Source organism: Haemaphysalis longicornis, unplaced genomic scaffold (assembly GCF_048455015.1).
Source record: "Haemaphysalis longicornis isolate Haplotype H1 unplaced genomic scaffold, Haemaphysalis longicornis Haplotype H1 scaffold_2, whole genome shotgun sequence".
Classification (NCBI taxonomy): domain Eukaryota; kingdom Metazoa; phylum Arthropoda; class Arachnida; order Ixodida; family Ixodidae; genus Haemaphysalis; species Haemaphysalis longicornis.
The window spans coordinates 178,194,351-178,216,688 of record NW_027526295.1 but is presented as its reverse complement, the minus strand read 5'-3'; the positions used below and the strand labels follow the sequence as shown (position 1 = coordinate 178,216,688).

Genomic DNA, 22,338 nt, shown 5'->3' with positions numbered 1-22,338 from the left:
TGCTCTAACAGGAATTAGTTACAACGCTTGGGCAGCCCTATTTATACCCAAAAGCGATAACGGTCAAACGCAACAAGTGGGAACACGCACAACACTCTTTCCAGAGTTCGTAAGCCGTTCATAGCCTCGGGCACGTTGAGTACGAGAGAGGGGAGAGAGGAGGACTCCGTTGCGATCGACGGGGCCTCTGTGTCCTTGAAGAGCGTGGAGACGAGCCTTGCAGGCAGCCGCCGAAGTTTTGCCGAGAGCAAAGCGTCTGACGCGGCTTTTGGCGCGTGTTTTCAAAGGCGCACGAGTGGCTTCGCTGCACAGCCGAGGAGTGATGCGGGGAAGTACTGCGGCGCTGGCCGATTCGTAACACCACCCTCTTCCAAGCCCGCGTAACGCCTGCATGGTTTAGCCGGCACTTCTGGCTGCAAAGATTACCGCATGTCTCTGCTTGCCCTAACATCTACCACCTCCGAGGCTCTTGCTGGTGTTGCTTCACTTGGTATCGGACTAACTCGGACTAATCAACCTTTACTTTACCTAGCCCTCTTTTCTAAGGCACATTACACTGTTCTTGCGCAAAGATCTCTTCACCCATCCTTTCTCGGCTGCTAACAGCTTCTTCGCGCTCCACGAGTGACACATAAATGTGCTGTTTAGTCTTGTGAGTTTTATTCTGGGTATTGTGAATCTAGTTTAGGTCAAGGATGTTTTTGGGACGATCCCTTTTTTCTAAACCCGGAGTGTGCCGTTTCGGGTCCCAAAACTTTTTATTTATTGTCGCGATAGGCTGCATATGCAAATCATTTACTTTTCAACCTTACATCTTTTCCGTTGCGGCATCATTTCTGCTGTGTTGTGAAGTTTTTCTGCGTAGATACTTCCCATTCTCGGTTTCTTCCTTTTCGGAATACGCATTTGCACTTAGACACCACTTCCCAATTTTGCGTGACCCCAGAGGACGAAATTCGTGCACGAAAATAAGAGTGCTGTGAGGAAGACATCGTGTTGGAGATTTTGCGACTACGGAGTCTATTCAGAGCCACCGACATGTATCCGAATGTAAAATAAATCTGCAGACTATACTAAAATTTTCAGAGTATGTACTTTGTCACTAATCTGTAAACATAAGCGCTGTCTCTCGGTTGATTTTCCCTCGTTCGCGTCGGTATCATCATGCGAAAGATGCTTGGAATTGAATGGTAGTGGTGGTAAAAACACATTTATTGAGCAGCCAAGGGAGCTGGAAAGGGACGCGGTCAGGCTCCTACGTCCAGGAGGCCGCGAGCCAGCGCCGAATCCAGGGCTCGTTGCTCCAGGGCGGCTTGATGCTCCGGCGCCGAGCTGGTCAGCGCAGACTACCACTGCTCAAGGGAGGGGGAGAGAATGGGGTAGAGGGGGGGGGGGGGGGGGGTTGCATGAATACACAAGGTGGTAGGTTCTGAGAGGGGTGTCACATTGTGGGCAGTTGTGTGGAAAAAAATTCCCGCACCTTCCCGCGAGGGGAACACGAGTAAATGCAGGGCATTGGGGGTCGTTAACGCCGCGTAAAGTCGCTTTAGGGTGGGTAGTTGGGTCGTAGTTGCGTTGGTGTTGTTTTGGGGTAGAGAGAGGAGAGCGAGACGAGAGTGTATATAGGGCTGAATGCGTCATTTATTATTATTATTGGTCGATTCCGTCGTTATATTGCACAGGGATCGTTTTTGCTTACGTCGATGAAACCGTTGGGAAGGGGGGGGGGGTGGGTAGAGGTATACAGCTTTGCTGTAAAAAATGCCTGCAGTATGTGTTGTATTCCACTCCATGCCCATGATTCCACTCCATAGAGCCAGTAATGCGCAACGGCTCCTGGCCTCCCTGGAGGTGGTACCTACATTTATTAATTGGTCCTTTCTACAGTGATGTTTTTGTAACTATAATAGTATATCACGGCTGTGATAGTATTGTTTCGCGTGCAGAGTATGTTATCCCAACTACAAATTAAGGCCGACCGATTACAAGCAACTTCTGAATAGAGTAGTTTCATATGACAAGTCTCAAGCTATGAAAGCTTTGAATATGGGCCGTTTGATTATCCTTGCTCCTGATTTGTTCGTATGCGCGCCAGCACGAATCGCTGCGTAGTTTACGTAACTTTTGCTGTGCTCATTTATACCTGACTTACAGAAGCAATAGGTGCATGCGTCCTCAATTATGGCGCGGCCTTGATAGTTTCCGCGCCACAATACGTTTCCCCATTACATTTAGCACGCGCCTTCTTACAAGTGCAACTCATGGTGCATTAAAGTGAGGCGTCTTAAAGGGACAGACAACCGATTATTGTCGAGTATATATTCTCTATCCCAAATGAAAGGGCATCACTTAAAGCACCTTGACGAGAAACGGTTTTGCTGATAACGCCCTAGAACTTTTTAAATCGGAATTTTTAGATCTGCGAAATTTTAAAATGTTTAGAAATACATATACAATTTAACATTGTACAAATACTTGTGTTGAAAGGTTTTCAATACGTACATAAACGTTTCAGCAGTTACAGTAGCTGCTAGGTTTGCAGGTCGGCTACCGAGTCGGCTTTCTAAGTAGAAAGCCACAACGCATTCACAAGGCCCACCTTCACCTGGAACCATAAAACACACTGGCGACGGGGATGCGTACTGAGATCGCATTTTAGGCGTGTGTATTATTCCCGTCCAATCCCGAATTTTAATTTAAGAAAATCTGAGAGCTGACAATATAGCTGATTAGCGATCGCAGTGACATAGTTTGTCTCGGGTGTCTGCTAGTTTCTGCATAGTGTGTCTACTAGTTTCTACCTTTAATTTTATGCGTGGTGAATAAAACTTCATGTAAAGGTCATTTCAATAGCCAACACGCCCCTTCACCAAGTGTGTAATCATTTCCTTAGCCGGTGCAGTATTGCATTCTGGGTCAATTTTCCTGCTTGGAACTTCTGATTATGCTAGGTGGCAAGTTGAAGGTGAACTTGAGTGAGTTTGTGTTGTGGGTGCCCAAGAGTTTTTGTGAGGGTGTAAAGGTGGGCAAGTGAAGGGCTGTTTTGTAGGCTTTCCATGAAAACACTGGTTCAAGAAACATCTTTTTTTTTTTGCTTTCCAACCAATTCTGATGAAACTTCATAGGCTTGTTCAGTTTTTTTAGCTGATTTCAAATATCTAATTAGTTTTAATGTGAGGCAACTAGTTTCTGTGTTAATTTAAAAAAATCCTTGGTTGTTTATGAGAACAGTAGAAAAAAAACTATTCAACAAGATTGCCAGCAAGACATGAATAGATACCAGAAGTTGTGGAGAACGAAACATGGGAAGCAGTTTTTTTGTTTTGCAATCACATACAAGTTTACACCAATTCTAACTTCTAGGTTTGAACTACTATTGGTAACCAATTAAAAATAATGCTAATTATACAAATACTGAAATGCAAGATCTGCTTCCCATATCGCATGGTTTACACATTCAGCTTCCCAGTGCGAAAGAAGTGATCATTTCTAGTTGCACTACATGCTGGGATGTACTGTCGGCATCAAATGAAACGCGAACATGAAAATATGGACCAGAACGTGCAGAACGAGAACGGGCTAGGGCAAAGGCCAGTTCTTCGTCCTCCTTCGGGTGTTTGGTTTGGGTGGAGCAGGGGTCAAGAACTTTGCTCGAGCAGTCGGTGGCGGCTGAAACCATAGCTCCACGTGGCTGTGTCAATACAAACAACGTGCAGATTTCCTCGAGTTCCTGGACTCGCAGCTCTCTCCGCAGGGGTGGAGATCTTGTCGAAGGCGGTCTTCTCATGTAAAATGCGGAGGCTGTCTAATAGGTGTCTGCTCGCGGTTATCTTGGTGAGGTGCTCCAGGTGCGCAGTGTGTTGCACGGCTTGCACCTTGATTTGTTCTTCGAAAGTGTTGCGCGCACCCAACGCGTCATATTTTTCGTTTGGAGCGTGCATGGGTATTCCTAGGGCTTAGTAATGCTCATTTCTTGATGAGGCTGCTTGGCTTGCAATCATTTTAAAATATTTACGGAATTGTGGAGTTGTTAGGGGTTTGTGTGAGGGAGAGGCTGGAAGATGGGTACTTGTTGTTAAGGGGGGATATGGCGATCCACCCGCCCCAGTTGACTGAATATTGCTTCACTACAATTCGCAAACTGGGGTCACTTCAAATGTAAGCTGAATAATCTTGCGCAAGCGCTGTTGGGTAATGAAATTGTAGGTGTAAAACTATATTATGACCATTGATCTAAATTCCTGCGTACGCTAAATAAATGGTGGGAAGCGGCAGCGTCCCGCGGTGTCCTACGGCTGCGGGTCGAATATGACAAGCGTTAGGTCGGCGGGGAGCGGGGGCGATGCTACGATATGAACTAGACATTCTAGCTTCACCGTACTATCAGATCCGTTCGCCCCTAACGAGATCCGCGGCTTGTTTGGTTTAATAATCAGTATCCTGGAGTAGCTACCTAGCGATGATAAATAAGAGTATCTAAACAAATGGCGTAAACATGCACAAGCAAACCGCGGTATGTACGTGCGCTGCTTAAAATAAGCTGCCGACAGTTTTTACCTACGATTAGGGAGTTTTAGTATAGCGTTTTAGCTGTAGCGTTAACGTTTTGCGGGCCGCAATCGCGAACGGATAGCGCCTCGTTATGCTACGGTTAGCGTGCCCGCTAACGCTACGGGCGCGCTAAAGTGGTGCTTTCCGCTATACTAAAACTCTCTATTGCCTTTGTGCAGTCGCGCGGGCGCCGGCTGGCAGCTTGTTATGTAGCTTTGTGCTTTACACAAATATTGACGCCCAGGTGCAACATACGACGCGGGGCGCTGCGCGTTTCTCGCGCAAGCACGACCATTGCCCAGGTCAGGTTAGTTTTTCCAGACTGCTCTCACACTATAGTTCGCGTAAATCCATATCGCGGCCTCTCAACACCGAAAGTGCACAACAAACGTCTTCGAATCGAGCACGCATTAATAAAAAAAAGTAAAAGCATTGCACGCACGGCATAGGACTCGCCGGCCAATAAGATGGCTCTAGCGGCGCCGGAGTGCGCGATGTGCCGGAGCACGACCGGCTTTATGAATAGCGACCTGCGCACGCGCCGTTTTCCTACGGGGCTACGCGGTCCTGCTTTTTCCCGCCGTATAATTTTTAGGGTTTGGACAATTTATTAGGCTTTGTTGACATTAACAGAGCGATGACAATGCTGACAACCTGGCAGTTGTCATTAGCATCGCGCCACAAAGGCGGTGCGTTCGGAGAGCTATTTTTCTGCCCTACACTGAAGGTGCGGGGAGTTTCTTTGTGCAGCTGAGCCACCCAGGCTTGGACCACATGATGGAGCGTGTTTATGCTGCTGACTACTGCGCCGGAAGACGGGTCGTCTGCAGCTGGCGAGCCTGCTGAAACCGAGTGGTGCAGCCTGTCCGAGGGAGTCGGCAGTCTCTACTTTGCGGCCATGGGCCATCACGGATGCACCGCCACCTTAGCAACGCTTGCTTGGGCTGGCTGGTGCGATTCTTCACGGATCTACCTGCCTGCAGATATCAGCGGGTGATGACCGCGCCTGCTGGAACATTGCCAGCGGTGGCATTGGACAAGCGGAAGCCGGCGTAGGGAACGCTATGCAGTGACTAACGATTTAATCGACGAACGAACTTTCCGTCGCCTCTAGTCCTGTAGTCAGCTCTCGCCGGCGTACGCAAGAAATTTAGGAGGGAGGGATGTGGGGATCGCGACTTTCACGCGAAACCCTTTCTGGCTACTTCCCATTGTGGCTGGCGTTGCACAATGAGCCTCGCTCGCGCGACGGGAACCATACGGGAGGGCGCCAGTGACCGGAGTGTTCGTTGTCGCCAGGGTGGAGGCGTTGACCCTTTTCTCCTCTGCCTTACCCGAGAACCAGTTCTTCCTCGGCACTAGCGCCACCAAATGGCGAGGTCTGGTGGGTTGTCGCATGACGAGAGGACGCTCTCTTGTCTTGGGGATGCGGTGGCGCGCGGACGTTTCGGCGCGCCAGTCCGGACCTGGCAAACGCGCCACAATGGGACGTGTTCGGGCGAGCTGGGAGACTGCAACCGCGCTCGCACGCGCAGCGCTCCGCTGCTCCGGTATGCCATCGGTGAGTCGAACCATCTCGATCTCTAGCGTTGTTTAATGCCTCGTTCCCAGTGTTACCATTATGGCCTACCAGTAGTCTGTATGCAGTATATTTGATTTGCACTTTGCAATAAATGCTGCCGTTGGTGTTTTGCCCTCTCCGCCTCCTGCCTTTGTCTGCCTCCGCAAACAATGGACCCGTCCGCAGCCGGCGCTCGCAAGGCATGTTTGCTGAGCGCGGATGGCTGCGGGGTGGGAAATAACTAGTGTGTGAAATGTAGAATCCCGCTATATATATGTGTGTGTATATATATATGTGTATATATATGTGTATACATGTATGTGTATATATATTGAGAGGCAATGCCAGGAGACTTCGCGGACGACGTGTATTCGGCGAGTGGTACCCTGGCCAGAACAGGAGCAATCACGATGGCGATGATGGTGCGTCCCAGAAAGACGACGAGCGATGAGATGATGGACGCACACAATGCAGCGACGACGACGAAACACGAAGGCGGTATTGGCCAGTCATAATACTGAGATATGGCCTGATGACGGGACATTGAAGATTCGCGCTTACAATATATATATATATATAAATATATATATATATATATATATATATATATATATATATATATGTGTGTGTGTGTGTGTGTGTGTGTGTTTATGTATATATAACGACACCACGTCAGATTCTCAAGACGCCATGTTTGTTCTCCCCCAAGGCGCGATCCCCGCTTCTTCCTTCGCTTCCACTCGGCGGCTGTCCTCCTCGGTTTGGTAGTGGATTGGCCGGTGACCGTGGTCTCAGCTTTTGCTTGATCTTTTACGTCTCTACACTCTGCCACACTTCAAAGAGGTGCACCACCGAGCTGTTTGCGTGGGCCCCTGGCTCTGTCTCGACAGTTGACCCACGAACGGCTGAAGAGACCGTTGCAGGTCTCTCCCCGTTGGTTATGTCTAGTGGTTCGGTTCTCTTTCTTTCTGGCTAGTGCTAGAGCAAAGCTTGTTTCCATTGACGAGTAATTCTTCACTGCGTATTCCAGAAAGATCCTCTCCTGCGTTTCTAAGCGGCGCGTTCTGCTGTCAATGCAGTCCGTTTGTTTGAAGGTATTCCTCCCTCTCATGGTCATTTGGTTCTCGTTTTCATTTATGCGTAAGTCTGTCTTTTTTCCACGTGCTTGCATTCAAGATTTTTGTTGTCGGTAGCGGTAATTGTCGCAAGAGCATCCTTGTCTGTAGCAGGTGTATCCTTATGTTCGTCGTGCTTTTCATCTTTCGTTCGGGCGTTTGATGCTACCTCGCCGCTGGCTTCGGCCTCATCATTTATAGCCGAAACGATGTCCTGATCCTCAATGGGTTCTTCATAAACGTTTGCGGATGAGTTTCCCAAGATGTTGTCCTCGGTCGTCTTTTTGCCTTCTGGTCGGCCCAAGATTCCCTTCCTGGGGTAGTTCACGTTACCCGTCGCGGTAAGCGGAATGTGGTCTTTCACCGGCACCTTGGAGTTGTTGCAGGGCTCCATCAGAATTCCAAGGCTCACGTTATCTTGGTTCAAGGATGCGGGCGTCGTCCTTACTACAACTACAACTACAACTACAACTACAACTACAACTACAACCACAACCTTCGGCTGGCACTGCGGCGTAGCTGTCTTACTGTGGGCTTGTTGAAAGACAGCTGCCGCCTTCGTGCCATCCTTCGGCTGGCACTGCGGCGTAGCTGTCTTACTGTGGGCTTGTTGAAAGACAGCTGCCGCCTTCGTGCCATCCTTCGGCTGGCACTGCGGCGTAGCTGTCTTACTGTGGGCTTGTTGAAAGACAGCTGCCGCCTTCGTGCCATCCTTCGGCTGGCACTGCGGCGTAGCTGTCTTACTGTGGGCTTGTTGAAAGACAGCTGCCGCCTTCGTGCCATCCTTCGGCTGGCACTGCGGCGTAGCTGTCTTACTGTGGGCTTGTTGAAAGACAGCTGCCGCCTTCGTGCCATCCTTCGGCTGGCACTGCGGCGTAGCTGTCTTTCGAAGCATAATCGGTTCGCGCTTCATGAGCTGCGCTTTTTTTCTCGACTATTGTGTTTCTATTTGCTTTCGTGCTTGTGTTACTATTCTTGCCACTGTTAAGCCAGGTTTCCCGTTGTAAATTTGATGTGCATAATAAAAACAACTACACAGAGGGACCAGGTGATTTGTTTCTGACTTGTTTTGCAAGTCCCGTAATTGCTTCGCAAAATTGATGCTTTTTGTTTATTGTGCCTCGCGGTCCGATTTCTGTTTTATAGATGCATTGTACAGGAAATTATTTAACAAGTGCGCATTAAATAAATGAGTAACGTTAAATAAATTCCTGTTAAAGGGCATGTATAAAGCAGAAATCGGGCAGCGAGGCATCCCATAAAATAGGCATTGGTCATAAAGACTGGCCACAAAGCCAAAAATGTGCATGAGAATTCACGGGGTGCACCCATAGGCATTATCATGGCAACATACTTTGCCAAGATTTGTTCAATATTGGCCTTCAAGAGCGTGGCCATTTGTTGGCTTGTCAACTTTCCCAAGCGCCAGCCAATAATGGCGGCCGAAGTATTGCCAAGCTCGGACACATTGGGCCTGGCCACTGATGATTCGCCGTGCTTGGGCTTGGCAATTTCTGCTGCTTGGGAACGTCTTGTACACATTGAGGTTCGTACGTCTTCTAGTCATCTTAGTAAAGATGACTTATCAACATCTCACGGAGCTTAAGACGTCGGAGATCTTGCACAATTGTCCTGTAGATATCTCTCTTAAGACATCTTTGAGACATAAAAAATAGACGTCTTATAGCTAACTCGCATAGTGCAAGATGTCTAAGACCTTGCAAGACCATGGTGGACATCTATAAGACGTTTAGTGTTCAGTGGGCTTTTAGGCCTCCAAAATTGTGCTGGGCATGGTAGTGTAATTAAGTTACTGAGTAGTTACTACAACATATTTTACTTATTTCTTGCCTAAATATTTAGCGCGTGGGCAAATTCTATTTTGCAATAGGCAGTTTTAGCATATCGATACCGTGTTTGCGTTACCGTTTACCGTGTTGGTGCACAGCGCGAGAGTTACCGCGAACGGTAACTTACCGGCACAGGCTTCACCGTCACCAGCGGCTTCCGGTAACACGGTAAACGGTAAAGAAAACGTGTCGGAAGGACCCTTTAAACCTAGTACACTCTAAAAAAAGAGAGTCCAAAAGGAGTCGTCGCTGCAATGACTCCCTTAGACTCTACTAAGACTCTCTTTTACGCTCCACGACCCTCTTTAAAACAGGGAGGGGTCACGGGACTCTTGCACTTTGCAATGGGAGTCACGGGTCAACAGCATTTTTAGCATATATTTATTGACTGATTGAATTTCCACAGTGATACTTAGGTTTGTTGCTACCGTATTGCAAGATTTAGTGGCGCAGATACAAAAACATGAAAAGTAAGGGCACACAGGTGTGTGTCCCGTGACTTTGTCCGCTTCTGCGCAAACGGTACAAAATTTGATTTTCTAGGACTGTAAAGCATAAAAAATCTAACGCTGTTTATGGAACACACAAGGTTGAAACGCCATGCTTTCTACGATACAAACGCAAAGTCCACAATGCAAAGTGCTGAGCTAAGCTAATGTGGTGATTATGATTTTTAGTGTGTAATTGAGTCATCTGAATATGCTGCTTCGGTTAGCTCAGTGTTGTCATTGATTTGGACTTTGGCGGATAGGAGTGTGGACTTTTCATTTGTATGGGAGAAAGCTTCGCGTTTTTCATCCTGCTCCTCTTCGTCTTCTTATTATTCTTTTTCAATATGTGCCCTCCAAATTTGTAAAGTTGGCTTTCCTACTTCGCGTTTTATCAACGACACCACAATTTGCCCTCCCATTGTTTAAAGTTGGCTTTCCTGCGCTGAGTTTATCATCATCATCACCACCATAAGCCCTCCCATTTGATAAAGCTGGCTTTCCTGCAGTGCGTACAGGCGTAAAAGCGCCATGAGTGGGCATAGAGAGGTTCACTTTAACAATTTTTTTGAATATGTCGTATCAGAAAGCAATCATCTACAATACATACCATACCTGTGGTAGCCAAATTATTTTGTTCTTACAATTGTCGGTAACTATGGGCGAATGAAAATGCTAAAGTGCGCAAAGACTAGCAAATATTTTAACATTGCATAGAAACCACATGTAACAATAACACAATATACTTAATATATACGAATTAAAGTCTTTACTGCAATGCTGTTCAATGTTGATGAAATAAAATATGATTGACATTGCTTCTGTATATGATTTAAATGGGTTGTCTATTTTTTACGTTAAAAACATTGCCAACTGTGCACCGGATAACGCTCTGCGAATAAGAACACGAATAAAACTATGCTTCGTAATATATATTGCTACGCAACTAAATGGCCTTCTCAGGAACCCTACAAAATAGGCGGGAGAATATCAGGACGTGTGGCGTGTTCGTAACTAGCTTTTGCGCCACAATTCTGCCGCTCTACAATTCAGCCTCTCTATGCACGATGTTGCGTGCCTGCTTTCTTGCAAAGCTTCGTTCGTTGTCGTGCAACAAAGCCTACTTTACTGCAGATGTTATTCTCATTCGCGTTTTACCAATTAAGCAGTATGTTCACTGCTTCATGTGCCACTAGTAATTTTGTACATTAAGTACACATCGATGTAAGGCATCGCACTTGCGCGCGTACAGAGCTCTGTTCAGATGTCGTGTAAACTTACACCAAGCTGCCTGACCAAAAAGCAGAATTCAAGTGTTAGTCATTCAAATCCTTACTTGTAGTTGCTTTTATTCAATAAAAACTACTTCATATTGCGACAATCTTTTTATTTAAATGATTAATGCATGTTGCCCATACTTATTATATATTTGAACCTGTGTGCGAGCGTCGCATCTTTTAGTGCGTTTAAAAAAGCCGCCAAGTAGTCACGTGACTGATTTGCGTTTGTTTTATAAAAACTTCTGTACATTACGTAAAACGTACATTTATAAAAAGTTCCTGCCAGAACCAGATTTCTTTTGTCTAGCGTTTGCTTTAAAACTCAATAACAAGAATACAAATGCAAATATTTTAGACAACGCGAATCAATAGAATCCACTGCGAGCCAAGTAGAGTAAGCCAGTGAGTGGCGCTAGAGTTGCTAGAGTGAACTAGAATGTGGCGCGAAGGCAGCGGGGCGAGTTGATGCATTTTTGTCGAATTCGCGTATCAAAACCGCTGCGGGATGGAAACGGCGTGACACCGGTATGAAATTTGCTGTGCGGAATTCATTGCGCACCGCCTGAAATCGTCTACTAGAGTTCTTCAGTTCGGCAAGTCGACGGCGTGCTACGGTTGAATGCGAAGCCGGAACAAAGGCTGTGTCATCGTGTTTTTTCACGTGAGTACTGCCCCTGCTAATAATACCAAGTGAAATAGTTGTCTCGGTTAGCTTTCCGGACACATGCCGAAAAAGTTGCATATGCTGTGCTTGTTTGCTTGCTGCCTGGCGCCTCGTAAGCATTGTGAAATCTCTCCTTCGCCCCCTCCTCCCTATTTGAGACTGTTCTAAGCTATCCCGATCGCGAGACCAGCTGCCGCCGCCGCGACCGTCCTTCCTCGCGGCTGCTCGCGGTCTGCGGGCCGCGATATGCGTCGTGAAACTGCCGTACTCCCTGTTCTGTGGCCGTACTCGCTCGCCAACGCGCCCCTACAGCGTACGCGTTGACCGTGTGCTGGGGGCGTTGTCGGGAAAAAAAAGTTGGCAAGAGGTGAGGACGCAGGAAATGTAGTTGAACAGATGAGAATTTGCAATGTGCAAGGGGGAGAAAATAGTATGCAAATGCAGGACACGGAGAGAGAGTTCGGGCCGCGCGCCAGCGAGCGAGTACGACATTTCCACAACGCCTGACGTTGCCAAGCTTCACGAGCTAATGACGAAGCCCGTCTTTGAGTTCACGTAGAGTTCACAGGGGCACAGAATTCATATACGTGGAAATTGGAGGTGAAAGGCGGACATGTGGCCTCGCAGGGAATTAAGTCTCGGGGGGTGTGTGTGGGGAGGAGGGGTATTTTACAGCGCCTACGAGGCGCCTGTTCTAACTTGTTCATGCCGTCCGTATTCTTCAGCACACCCTCCTTTTGCCCTCGTCCATTAGCCCACGTCAAGCTTGTCTCTAGCGCTACTGTTGTGTTCGCTGTCTAATGGCTGCTTTTTGCACCGTCGGTTGCAGAAAACCATTTGACTGTTGGGCGGAGTGGTACAATTCTGTAATACACGGCGCTAGTTTGCAATGGCAGGCTATTCAAAAGTGTGTCAAGTGTTCCCTTTTTATTCTGTAGTTTTCTTCTTTGACGTTTCGTGAAATAGAAACCGAACTACAAAAAAAAACAGTACATGGGGGGTGTAAATCGTTTTGAACCCTTTGGTGCAGCGTCATTTTTTAACACTGGTCTGCCCGTATAGGCAAACTTGTTGGGACCGTTTAGTGTCCTTTTTATGGGGAAAAGCTATTATGAATGGCAAATTGGCATGTATTGTCGCGTTCGCGCGATATTTGCAGGTAAAGAAAATAGGCCCCAATGCAAAATGAATCCTTTAATATAGGCATCAAAAGAAGCCTGGAGCATGCTAAATATTCTTTTGAAGGTAGGTTGTGCTTTTTATGATCACATAGACGGACACAAGAAAACTACGTACAATTTCACGAGTAGACGGCGCCATCTTCTCGTGAAAGCGGACGTTTTTTTTGTGCCCGTCTCTGTGATCGTAACAAGAGCAACTTTCCTTCAAAAGCTTACACCAATTAGCCCGACATAAAGCTGTGCAAAATATTACATGTCCTGATCACACACTCAGAGTGTACTTTCGATATTTAGTGAGTCACCTGTTTGCATCATTATTGTCTGCCAGACATGTTGTCACTTGGGCATTACTCCAGCATGCAGACCAGTGTTGCACAAGTAGACATGCTTCAGCGCTCTTCCTGTCACCCTCATCTTTTGCGCAGTCTTTCAACTAGCCAGCAACCAAGTCTTCATCTTCCCTCTCGTTATATTTTGTATGTACTGTATTACAGAGCCATAAACACATCAGCTTGTCCACATTAATTAAGGAGGAGGTGCTCAAGCAAGGAACAAGGTTCGGGTGGAGGCCGATCGCGGAACCAGAGGACTCTGAAGCTGGTGAGCTAACCAGGACTGGAGATGGGCCTGCGGATTCTGTGTACCAGAGGTTCCAGACGAGCGAGTTGGCTTGCAGACAACCGGGCTCGGTTCTACACCTGGCCGCGGTTGGTGGCCACGGCCCAGGATGGATCACCACACCTGCCTGTGCTGCTTTGTCCGAGCAGTACATGCATTCGGGGGCCAATGCTCTGCTGCAACCTGGACCAACGATGACCCGGGGCACACATCGCTGAATGGGGCTTCTCGTGTTGGTGAGAGCATTTCCGTTTTTCTCTTCGCTTGAGCTGGATTTCGGGGGCTGCACGTTGACCCTTGTGTCCTTGTTTGGTGCTAAGTTTCCCTTTCACCGTTCGCCATTGTAACTCATTCTGTTCCCTTTCTCCTGAGTTCCGTGTGAACGTGTCACGCTCCTGCAAGGCCAAGAGAATCTTTGCATCAACAATTAATTTTTCCCGAAAGGTTAGAGTGTCAAGCACTACACTTGGCTGTTTGGCATGGAAAGACCCAGCATTTGAAACATGTCATAACAGCAGGTAAAATCTTGCAGGGCTGCAGATTTTCATCGACATGGCTGTGTGAGGTTATGCGGGTTTGTAGTAGGTTTCAGGGGATATAAAATTTGCTTGTGCCTGCTTTGGACTGGCCCTTGAGACTTCGAATTCTTGTGCGGTTGACGTCTGTGTAAAATTGTCATTTGTTGCAACTGCTCCTGCCCTTACTTTTTGCCTTCAGCTTTGGCTCTATCAGGTATGGCTGCTCTTAATCCTCAAGTCCTGTGGATGTCCATGCTCACGGGGTACTTTGCCTTTTTGGAGGTTTGTATTACACTTGTCTCTATCTTAGTTCTTTCAGTTCAGCTCATAACCCTCCTAGAGATCGCACAAATATTGTTGATTTCAAATTAATTCCAAATCACGGTTGGCTACTGTTATTGCACGAAGGCATCTTTGGATGTTAAAATGCTGTGAAAATTGTTAAAAATTGAACCTTGGTGTCACTTCTTTTTTATTCCCAGAGAGGTTGTGTCAGTTTTGTGCTTTTCGTTTACGCACCAAAGGCTTCACATAAAAAAACCAAAGCTTCATAATACTAATGGGTCATTCCACGCGAAACGTTCTGGCCCAAAAATTGGCCACCGCCAATTCCGTTGAGAAAAGCAGGTGAAGGAATCCTGAAATACTATGAATACGTCGAAACCTTCATACAACAGCTGTAGAAACCCTAACGAGGATTTGAATATTCAGACAGATTTGATCAGTGGACAAAGCTTACTCAAGGCAATATTACACTAAAATAATGCCGAGCACGGCAAACACTAGTTCGGAAAAGTTTTTTTTCCACCCTCCGGTTTTGTGAGCAATGTAACCAACATAAATGAAAACATGCAAACCAGTTATTCTCGTTAGCACAAAGGCAAAGGAGACTGGGAAAGGGTAAAATAGGGGACAGAAGAAAAGGAGGGCTGGTCAGCCTTAAGAGCAGAAATTGACAAAGGGAGCAATAGAAGAATGGAAACTTGCAGGGAACAGTGCAACAACACCTTCCCGGAGGGCTCAAATTGGTGCGAGGGGCCAAATATGGCCTACCGTCGAAACAAAATCTAAGTAAAATTATCAGGCTAGATAGAAGTTGTTTCAGACGGAGTTCACTATGTGCGGTGCGGCTTCTGTCTTCACTTGCGGCAACTCTTGCTATGCATATTGCACATCTGATATGTTTCATCATTTTTGTGGGCCCCAACACAGGAAGAAGCAGTTTTCCTCCCCTCATTGACCAGGGTCGTAACAAAATCCAAGTAAAATTATCAGGCTAGATAGAAGTTGTTTCAGACGGAGTTCACTATGTGCGGTGCGGCTTCTGTCTTCACTTGCGGCAACACTTGCTATGCATATTTCACATCTGATTTGTTTCATCATTTTTGTGGGCCACAACACAGGAAGAAGCAGTTTTCCTCCCTTCATTGACCAGGGCAGCAGTAGTCTGATGTGAAGTGAAGTTTATAAGCGAACACATGCCCAGAAAATGCTAGGAAAACACCTAAGAGGACGTGGTGGAGAAGCGCCACTCTAATGTAGCAGGGCCGGCAGAGGACTCTTGTCTGTCGACATTTTTTAGTGCTAGCCCATATTGCGTCTCTCATGCCAAAGCCTCAGTGAGAAATTTGAAAATATTCTGTGTTGCTTGCGGATTTCTGACTAATGTATTTCCGGCTTGGAAGGGAGCCGAGTGAGTACTGAAAAGCTAGTTCTTTCAAACTAAACAAAGCTGTATTCAGTCTTTATGGACCCTTTACTGCATGTGTTATTGCTTGCTTGCTGCAGAAACAGTGCTGACGTTGTCATTTGTGTGTTTACAGCAATTCCGCGTTTTTTACAAACTTGTAATCCAGTTCCACTTCTAATACTGCTAAATGAAAGTAGTGCGGAAGTAGAGACCCTGATAATAAAGCAATTGTTAATACACCGTGAAAATATGAGGAACGTAGCAATTACCACATTGCATTTGTTAAGCTGGAGCCCTGTGGATATTTTTCCTTATGGCCTCCTCTATACTCTTTTGTTGGTCCCCCACATCTTATTAATTTTCATGTCAGTGATATGTATTTTTTTTTATCATTAGATGCAAGAGGGGTGGATACACTGTCCTGCGGCCTGTTTTGCTGAATGAAAGTGGTGTCGAAGCCTTCAGAGAAGCACTGGTAAGTACAGCAGTAATTACTTTTAATGAAAACACTTCGCAGGAGCTTTGGAAAAAATGAGTGTTGCTTCTTTGTGTGGTTTTAGAATTTTTAGAAAAACGGTCGTGTCAGCGAAATTGCTTAAATTTCTTGGAATCGTTCCCAGTCTTCAAAAATCATCTATCGATTTCTCTATAATCTCGCTCCGAATAATCTTCCAAAAAAAAAACCGAAGAAGCAGACAAAAAAGGCATTGTGAGCTACTAGCTACCAACCTTCAAAACAACTACCTGGTCTGATAACCACGCCACCACTGTGACACCGTGACACACCTCCTAAATTTCCCATACGGACCCTGGCATCAATGAATATCTTGATGTGTGGGTGGGTTTTGTATTTTTAAGCTATTTTGGCAGTGATAACGCTCGTTTCTCACGAAATGGTCTTCCAGATCGGCCTAGTCATGCTAATACTACAAGCAATTAGGTTAAAGCTCCCATATTCAACTCATAAAAAGCTCTCACACAGTTGCAATTTCAACAACTTCAGCCAATGTAGTCATGAATAAAATGAACCACTAGAAAAACAGTTGTCTTTAGTTACAGTTTTCTAAGAAAAATAGCTTGGTTGAATTTGTCTCATGACAGCTGATTAAAGCTACAGTTTAAAGGTAATTCTTTTTCTGTGAACGAAGCGATGCTTCCTACTACTAAAACCTGTCCCGAACATCAAAACGCTCGAGACGGCCTGAAAATCCAGAAGCTGCCGTATGCATTGCGATGCTCGCTAAGTACACTACTTCTGGCGTTGACGCTGATATCTGCTAAGAATAGACTTCGGAATATGGGCCGCAGACAGGGCGGTAACTTTCTTTTTATCGCAGAAAGTCTACCAATTTTTGGGGTCTAACAAAACATTTTTGTGTAAACATATTGATTAGGCACATTCTGCATCAGCTCAAAATGCAGATTATTCGATGCCCTTTCCAACAAGAGCAGATTCGCAAATTAACAAAATCAGTTTTTGGCCAAACGTTGCAAATATGGATAAGTTGTGTATATCAGTTCGCAAATAGTTTAAAAAGTTTGGAGTATAATTTTTGCCAAACATAGAAAACACATCTTGGAAAAAAGTTTTGTTGCCCAGTACAATTTGTCAGATATGAAAAACATGTTACCATGTGTGGTGCCCTCGTTCTGCAGTGAAGCCCTACCTCTGTTTCAAAATATGCAATTTCGGATAGTTTACTGAAAAAAATCGGGTGGTTTGGCATTATTAGAGGCACTAATTTGTCCCCACATGATGTAAAAACATCTTGTCAATGGTTGACATCGCATTAATGGTAAGGTAAAAATTCGGGATAGGACAAAAACTGCTTGGGGCTGAAAACAACTCGTTCACTGTCAGTTTACTATCATGCACCTGTTGAAGCTTTCACTTGCTGGTTGTTATAATCTTCTGGCTCACTTTTCTAACCCTGCTCTCAGGAATGAGGTGCGATGCACTGGAACAGTGCCCAGCTAGCTATCCCCGAGTAACTGTTGTGTGACAAATGAAAAAGGCGTTCAGCTCTATGAGCCTCCTGCATTGCACCTCCACCTAACATTTTAGAAAACAAACAATACCAAACTTGTGGCAGACTCTGTCAGAATATGTAGTTCTACTGAGGAGCAACTCTAGACCTCCGAAAATATCCTCGTACAGAATCAAAACTGAAGCTAATTTTAAGCTCTCTCTCCTTGCCTTAACTGATGTCCGATGACTTGAGGTTATCAATTGACTTTCAACTGGAACTCTTATTGCACAAGTAAGGCATGGGTGAAGTGAAATCACAAACGGCATGCTTTTTTTGAGGAAAAGTAGTGGGCAACGAAGGCGTTAAGGCAAATCGGGTTGAAGTTCTCTGTCTAGTAGTGCCAAATATAAATTGCGCAATGCAGAAATGAAACAAATGACAGGAAAAGGGCTGAAAATGCTAAGTGCACTTGTCAGACATGCGGAGACATCCACGAATACTTTGACTGAAAAAAAGCTACCGGTCCTCTAAACCAAAGCTCACTAGTGCATACCTGGTGTCATTTTCTGGTAGTTCTCACCTTTAAACGCAGTCGGATTGCAAAGCTGACGACATCATTTGATACTTGACTTCTGTGAGCCATTTGATCAAAAAATCTAGTGGTAATGCAGCGTAACCACAAGTGACATCCTTTTTTGTATAGCGCAGCAGCCATGGCACCTATCGAAACAATACATGCTGCTCAACCCTCAAAAACACCGTCAGAAATTTCAGTGTAGCCAGAGCAGGAAAATTAGAACTGATTCTAAAACTGCAGTGCCTAGACTAACCAGTGGGATGCGTTAGTTGCAAGAGAAATGACAACATGGATATCAGGAATATACAGCATTGATGATCGGTGATCGGTGCTTTATATTTCCGATTTTGTGATGTTGTAGTTGTTTCTCATGTACCCCGGTGGTTAGTCTAGACACTACACGTTTAGGCAACCTTGAGATTTTCGGCAGTTTTTTGCAAGGTGAGGTGTGTATGTTTTCTCAGAAGGGAGCGTTGCTGCTGCGCTTGATAAAAAAGCATGCGACTCGTGGTCATGCTGCATTACCATGGAATTTTCTTGACCAAAAGTCTTCCAGCAAGCCAAATACCAAATCATTTTGCCAGTTTTGCAATCCGATGGCAGTGACAGATGATAATTACCTGGAAATGACACCAGCTTTCCACTACTGAGCTTTGGTTCGAAGAAAGGGTCGTTTTATTTTGTGAAAGCTTATTTCTGAAGGTTCCCCGCATGTGTATCAAGTGGACCTGGCATTTTCAGCCACTTTCCAGCAGTTTTCATTCTGATTGATTGATTGATTGATTGTAGGGTTTAACGCGCCGACGCAACGCAGGCAATGAGGCGCGCCGTAGTGGAGGGCTCCGGATTAATTTTGACCACCTGGGGATCTTTAACGTGCGCCGAAATCTCGTACACACGGGCGTTTTTGCTTTTCGCCTCCATCAGAAAAGCGGCCGCCGCGGCCGGGAATCGAGCAGTTTTCATTCTGTTTGTGTGTTGCAAACCTAATATTTCGTGCTACTACGCAGTTACCCAACTTCAAGCCAATTTGCCATAGCACCCTCATGCTTCACTCATGCCCTACTTTTGCGATAACAGCTCCAGCTGAAACTCAAAAAATAACACCAAGTCATCGGATATCAGCTGAGACCAGTAGAGATTTCCAATCAGCCTTGAACACTGCCAGCTGTTCACTGGCCAGTTTTGTTAGTACGAGGCTATTGTTGGAGGTCTAGTGTTGCTTCTTACTGCGACTGTCTAATCTGGCAGTCTCCAAAAGGTTTGATATGGTGCCTTTTTGAAAATGTTAGGCAGCACTCTTTTCGCCGTGCGAAAGCTTGCTGGGCACAATTCTAGTGCATCGCAAGTTATTTCTGCAAGCAGGGCTACCATAGCGAGTCAGAAGATGACAATAAACCGCAAGTGGAAGTTAGTTCTGGTAGATAATTGATGATCAGAATGTCAACAAAAATGCACCACTGAGATTGGTTTTAAATTCCAAGTGGATTTTTTGGCATCTCTTGCTTGCCGTGAATCTGGTGCTTGCTGTAGTCCTTAATAAGATGTTTTTGCATCACGTGGGGACTAAGTTGGGCCCCTAATAATATCAAACCATTTCAGAGAACCATCCAAAATTGTGTATTTTGGAATGAATGTTCGGCTTCACCACGTGACGCGGGCACCATGCGTGCAAGCACCTCGTGGGCACCACAGGGACAAATTAATTTGCACTAGTGAATTTTTTCTTGGACAGGATTTTTTGATGTAAACCTTCAAAATGCGTATTCTAAATTTTTTCCACAATTGGTGGTTTGTTATACACAACTTCTTTTTTTTTTTTTCATTTTTCTTTACGGTGACAAAATTTTGATTTGGGTTTTTTTTTTTGCGATCATTATTTATGCAAACATTACACAACTGGTGCTAGCAAGGGCGTTGAATCATCCGCATTTTTGCCACTGCACTATGTGCCTAACCAACACATTTAGCAAAAAGAAATGTTTTCTTAGAGCCCTAAAAACTGGTCAATTTTCTGCGGTAACAAAATAGTTGAAATCAACGCTGGTGTCAGCTTTACTGCATGACTCTGAATTTGTGCAGAGAAGCCCCTCTAGTGCATGAGAAGTTCGAGAACAAAAAGTTGGACATCCAAAGTCAATAAATTGGGATAGGGAAACTAATTATTGTGGCATGTCCCATCAAGGCTGTAGTGTCAGCTTTACTGCATCGCTCACAACTCGTGCAGAAAAGCCCATCCAGGGAATTAGAAACTTTGGAACAAGTTTTGTGCCAAATTTAATTATATGAGAAGTTAAAAAATCAGGGTACGGAAACTAAACGCGTTGACAATAATTCAAATAGACAAGTGGTTTAAAATTTTTTATTTTGGCCACTAAAAACATGAAGAAACCGAGGCACGTAACAAGGCAGTGGTGCCCTTTGTACTGACAACTTAGGTTTCTTTTCCATCAGTAATAAGTGTGATCTAGATAACTACAACTGTAAGCATTATTTAGTGCTTCATGCTTTCACTTAAGCTAAAAACTGTTGAAGGAAAAAACGAAACGGGGTGCAGACATTGCATGCAGAGTAGAAAATATAGTCAGCGTATTGAATAACTTTAAAAAAGCGTCAAAGTTAATCAGTGAAGCGTAGATGAAGGTTCAGGCAAATTGCTGCTATCAAGCCTAAAAGCAAAATAAAAGCGCAACGAGCAGCACACCCAGCGCTTTTTGCCCAGGGAATGGGGAGGATCTATGATGTGTCGTTCCCATCTGGAAAGTCGATGTATCCAATTTGTCCCTTGGCGTTTTGCATGTACCCACTCATTGCGAATCATGCAAGTACAAGCCTTTCTTGGGCCAAGTTTGACTTCTGCAAAGAAGCTAAAGCACTGATTTTGGAGCTTTTAGATGTTTATTACATAAAAAACGAGCACAGTGAACCTGTATTGCAATGAGCTTGAATATTTAGAAACTTCGCTATGATTCCTTTGTTACCATTGTGCGGCCCACTATTAAAGGGTGTTATTTTAGACGATGCACTCAATAAACTTAGTTGCAAGCAAGTGCTTGTCCTATCATCTTCTTTGTCATGTGCTATGGACTCGACTTTTTAAGAACTATGTACTAACTTGCCTCATGCTTTTTACTGAACAGTTTGAGTTAGACTTTGTACCCCTCCAGTGTTTTGCAGTGTGGAGCATGCCCTTTGCGCAGCAGGTGTCTCAGTTCACTTACTGCTTTGTTACTCGTGCTGCCTTTACGCTTTACATAGATATTTTCATACCATCAAAAGGGGGGAGTAGCAGCCTTTTGCACTCATAAATTCTTAGTCTCCCTCCCTGGAGCTTTCAGATCCTCTTTATGGATGCAGTAATTTTTGAAGCCTTTGCATTTCTGGGGTGTCCATATGTAACTTCATACATTATATATACATATGTTCCCTCATACAAAACATTTCATAACAAAAGCCAAATGGCGAAGCAAGGAAATGTAATAGCAAGAGGTGTGCTCCTCGCCCTCTTTTTTGTCAGGCACTGGGCAGTTAGCCTGTTGTTGATGATTTTACTGTGCTGGCTACAATTTCATTTTGCTTTTGTCTTATCGTTCAATTTCTTTTCATTGATATTTCTGGCAGGTCCGAGACAAGGCCTGGTCCGAGACGCCAGGACCCGAGGACACCTTGTAACGCTTGTGCACGGCTTGTGAAGATTTCTGGATTGACTTCATGGACTTGTGTAAGAAGTCTGCCTTAGAAAAACAGCAACAAAGAAATGAGCCTTTAAAAATTATTGCAATTTATTTCCACACCAGTTTAACCTTGCACCAGCAGGTAGGCAAAGCTGGTTAACACAAAACTTGTTTTTGTGATTTAATATCATGCCTGTTAGTCTAGCAAACCTGCGTTGTGACAAGCCATAGCAAGCAGTAAAACATGCTTAGTGTACCTATTTTTAGGCTATTTGCTGGTTATTTTGTAATTTAAAACAGCTGTGATACCCTAAGCTGGCTTTTCATTCAAATGTGTATCACTTTCGTCTTTAATAAAATAATTTTCAAATACTTTTGGTTTCTTTGCTATACTTGTATGAAACTGCTCATGAAGCTGCATGCATGTGGGCTAAAATTGCACTTGCACGTATACTGCAATGATTCCACCAGCAGTATTACTGACCATCTCTGGGAAGGTCACCAATACACTTCCACGACTCTGTCGCCATAAGCATCACGGGACTCTTTAAAAAGGGGCGTCCTCACAACTCTTGTTACAGGGTCGCGATGATCATCAGGC

General features: G+C 45.1%; 1 protein-coding gene and 1 long non-coding RNA gene across 3 annotated transcripts in view; one reads left to right on the top strand and one right to left on the bottom strand.

The window, feature by feature from the left end:
* The window catches only part of LOC144168428 (uncharacterized), a 28,099-nt gene extending 20,478 nt beyond the window's left edge, over nucleotides 1-7,621 (bottom strand). The window contains exon 1 of the mRNA XM_077697419.1: nucleotides 7,592-7,621. Within this exon, the coding sequence (XP_077553545.1) occupies nucleotides 7,592-7,621 (30 nt within the window). The remainder of the gene's footprint in view (nucleotides 1-7,591) is intronic.
* Nucleotides 7,622-11,306: 3,685 nt separating this feature from the next.
* LOC144169546 (uncharacterized) lies at nucleotides 11,307-22,069 on the top strand. 2 transcript variants are annotated; one of them, XR_013322464.1, is made up of 5 exons: nucleotides 11,307-11,506; nucleotides 13,221-13,544; nucleotides 14,041-14,108; nucleotides 15,913-15,991; nucleotides 21,685-22,069. It is a non-coding gene; the product is annotated as an uncharacterized LOC144169546 (long non-coding RNA). The 2 variants fall into 2 exon arrangements; XR_013322465.1 differs by having other exon boundaries at nucleotides 13,185-13,544.
* The last annotated feature ends 269 nt before the right edge of the window (nucleotides 22,070-22,338 follow it).